The sequence below is a fragment of the Guillardia theta genome (genome assembly GCF_000315625.1).
Source record: "Guillardia theta CCMP2712 unplaced genomic scaffold GUITHscaffold_94, whole genome shotgun sequence".
NCBI lineage: Eukaryota > Cryptophyceae > Pyrenomonadales > Geminigeraceae > Guillardia > Guillardia theta.
Genome location: NW_005434580.1, coordinates 29,296 through 32,187, shown reverse-complemented (window position 1 = coordinate 32,187; position 2,892 = coordinate 29,296). Strand labels below are relative to the sequence as shown.

At 56.6% G+C, this 2,892-nt stretch overlaps 1 protein-coding gene across 1 annotated transcript; it reads left to right on the top strand.

Moving 5' to 3' along the window:
* Positions 1-1,589: 1,589 nt before the first annotated feature.
* GUITHDRAFT_116292 (hypothetical protein) lies at positions 1,590-2,735 on the top strand (the record flags this gene model as incomplete). The annotated part of the gene is made up of 3 exons (XM_005824405.1): positions 1,590-1,613; positions 2,003-2,339; positions 2,695-2,735. The coding sequence occupies 3 exons, from the start codon at positions 1,590-1,592 to the stop codon at positions 2,733-2,735; spliced, it is 402 nt and encodes a 133-aa protein (XP_005824462.1).
* Between the last annotated feature and the right edge of the window lie 157 nt (positions 2,736-2,892).

Here is a 2,892-nt window from a genome sequence, read left to right as displayed (position 1 = left end):
GCAGAGCAGAGGAAAGGAGAGCAGATTTGCTGTTACCATCACAAGGATGTTGTGCAGGTCGAAGAGGAGGAGGGCATCTTCAATGAAGATTTGAGTTCCGTTAGCGGGAGACCTGAAGGTAAGAAATGAGAAGAAGCAAGAGAATAGGATGAGGAGGGGATTGAGACGAGGACGAGGACGCGATCGACAGGACGAAGGGAGATGGGGGGGAAGCGCAAAGCAAAGAGAAAGGAGCAGAGAGAGAGAGAGAGAGAGAGAGAGAGAGAGAGAGAGAGAGAGAGAGAGAGGAGGAAAAGCAGCAAGCAGCAAGGAAAAGTTACCGTATGCCCATTCTCGGCATAGAAGCGCTCATTTGTCTTATCGACCAGCATGCCACGATCTCCATGTTTTGACTGGAAGGGTAGAGATCAGTAAAAATCTTCTCCGTCCTCACTCGTTTGGACCTACTCTCCCTCCTCCTCCTCCTCCACCACCACCACCACCACCACGACTGCTTCCTCCTCCTCCTCGTTCTCCTCCTCCTCTCTCTTCTCCTCTTCCTCCTGTTTCTCCTCCTCCTCTTTCTTCTTCTCCTCCTCCTCCTCCTCCTTGACTTGCCCGAGTGCGTTCTTGTACGTTGGGATCGCGTGGAAGAGACGAGGGTGCATGTCCCATACAGCCGTCAAGATAGGCTCCTCCTTGTCGTACACCTCCCCTAGAGCAGGCGTGAAATGAGGAAAGGAGGAGGAGGAGGAGGAGGAGGAGGAGGAGGAGGAGGAGGAGGAGGTAGACCTGCTTCTAAAGCTCGCAAGAGCTCTAGCTCATAAACTGCCTTCACTCTAGTCTCTGCGTCAGATGCAGCAAAGTGCAGAAGAGAGAACATCAAGAGGACGAACGCGAGGAGCAAGCAGAGGTTCATAGAATGCACAGAAGGGGGAAGAGGAGGAGAGGGAAGACGAGGAGAGCGCAGAGGAGGAGGAACAGATCATGTGGAGGTGATAGAGGAGGCAGAGCAGGTAGATGAGGAGTAGACGAAGGGACAGGTACATACAGAAGAACTAAACGGCAGAGGTATGGAGGAGGGAGGAAGAGGGAAGGAGCATGGAGGGAGCATGGATTACCGTGCGATAGCTGCTGGGGTTCCTCCCATGAGTTGAGCCCTCAAGATCTCACTCGGGTCGCTGCCGTTGCGAAGGAGAAGCCTCCTCGTTCTCGGCAGCCCTCCTGCACAAAAGCATGAAACAGAGAAAACTCCTCCTCCTCGTTCTCCTTCCCCTCTTTTCTCTTCTTGCAATTTCTCTCCTTTCCCCCCTATCTCGTGTCTCCTTTCCTTCCCTTCCTTCCTCCCCTCCCCTCCCCTCCCCTCTCTTCTCCTCCCCTCCCCTCTCATCTCATCTCCTCTCCTCCCCTCCCCTCCCCTCTCTTCTCCTCCCCTCCCCTCTCATCTCATCTCCTCTCCTCCCCTCCCCTCCCCTCTCTTCTCCTCTCCTCCCCGCTCATCTCATCTCCTCTCCTCCCCTCCCCTCCCCTCCCCTCTCCTCTCCTCTTCTCTCACCAAAGCAGGGAGTGATCTTGTCGTAGGCCGCAAAGATAACGAATCGACGTCGAGCATGAGCCTCCCTGTCACAAATGAGGTCCTTCCCTCCTCCTCCTCCTATCTCTCCTTCCCTCCTCCTCCTCCTATCTCTCCCCTTTCTCCTTCTCCTCCTTAAGCCCCGCCTCCCTCTCCTTCTTCTCCTACCTCTGCTCTGCCCTCCCCTCCCCTCCCCTGCTGTGCCCTGCCTTGCTCTGCCCCGCCCTGCCCTGCCCTGCCCTGCCTTCTCTCGTCTGCTCGTGGCTCTACCTCAGGAAGGAGACGTTGAGAGGAGCAGCGAGCAGGTGAGGGCATCGGCCCACGTCCAACCTGAGGGAAACAAAGATGAGGAGGTAGACGAGAACCGTTGAGCAGCGGGAGAAGACAAGGAAATGAAGAAGAAGATGGAGGAGAAAGAGAAGGAGAAGGGGGGAAAGGGGGTGGTTGAAGGAGGACGAGGACGACGAGGACGAGGACGAGGACGAGGAGGACGAGGACGAGGACGATGAGGACGAGGTCGAGGAGGACGAGGACGAGGACGAGGACGAGGACGAGGACGAGGACGAGGACGAGGACGAGGACGAGGACGAGGACGAGGACGAGGACGAGGACGAGGAGGACGAGGACGAGGTCGAGGACGAGGAGGACGAGGACGAGGAGGACGTGGACGAGGAGGACGAGGACGAGGAGGACGAGGACGAGGAGGACGAGGACGAGGAGGAGGTGGAGGAATGCAAGAAGGACGAAGTGGAGGAGAAGGAGAGATGCGAGGAGGTCACCAAAGAAAGTGAGATGTTGAAAAAGGATTCTCCCGTGCGACGAGATCGAGCCAGAAAATCTGAAATCATGAGTAAACCAACATACCTCCTCCTCCTCCTCCTTCTCCTCCTCTCTCCTCCTCCTCCTCCTCCTCCCTCCTCCTCCTCCTCCTCCTCCTCTCATCATCATCATCATCATCATCATCATCATCATCATCATCATCATCATCATCAGCAGCAGCAGCAGCAGCAGCAGCAGCAGCAGCAGCAGCAGCAGCCTTTTCCTCCTTCTCGTCATCGCTCCGCTCCTTCTCTTCCTCTTTTTGCTCCTGCTCGAGACCATCCTCTCTCCCCGCACCTGCTGCAGCTGCAGCTTCGGCACAGTCTTGCTCGAGATCTCGTCTACGTGGCGAGGAGTGAACTGATCCAGCAGCTGCTGCCGCAGGTTGGCATACCTGCCCATGACGTCAGCCAAAGTGTGAGGAAAGGAAGAGAAGGGAGGTGGAGAGCGAGTTGGAGGAAGGGAGAGGAGGGAGGGAGAGGAGGGAGGAAGGGGAGGAGAGCAGCATAAAAGCAGCGAAG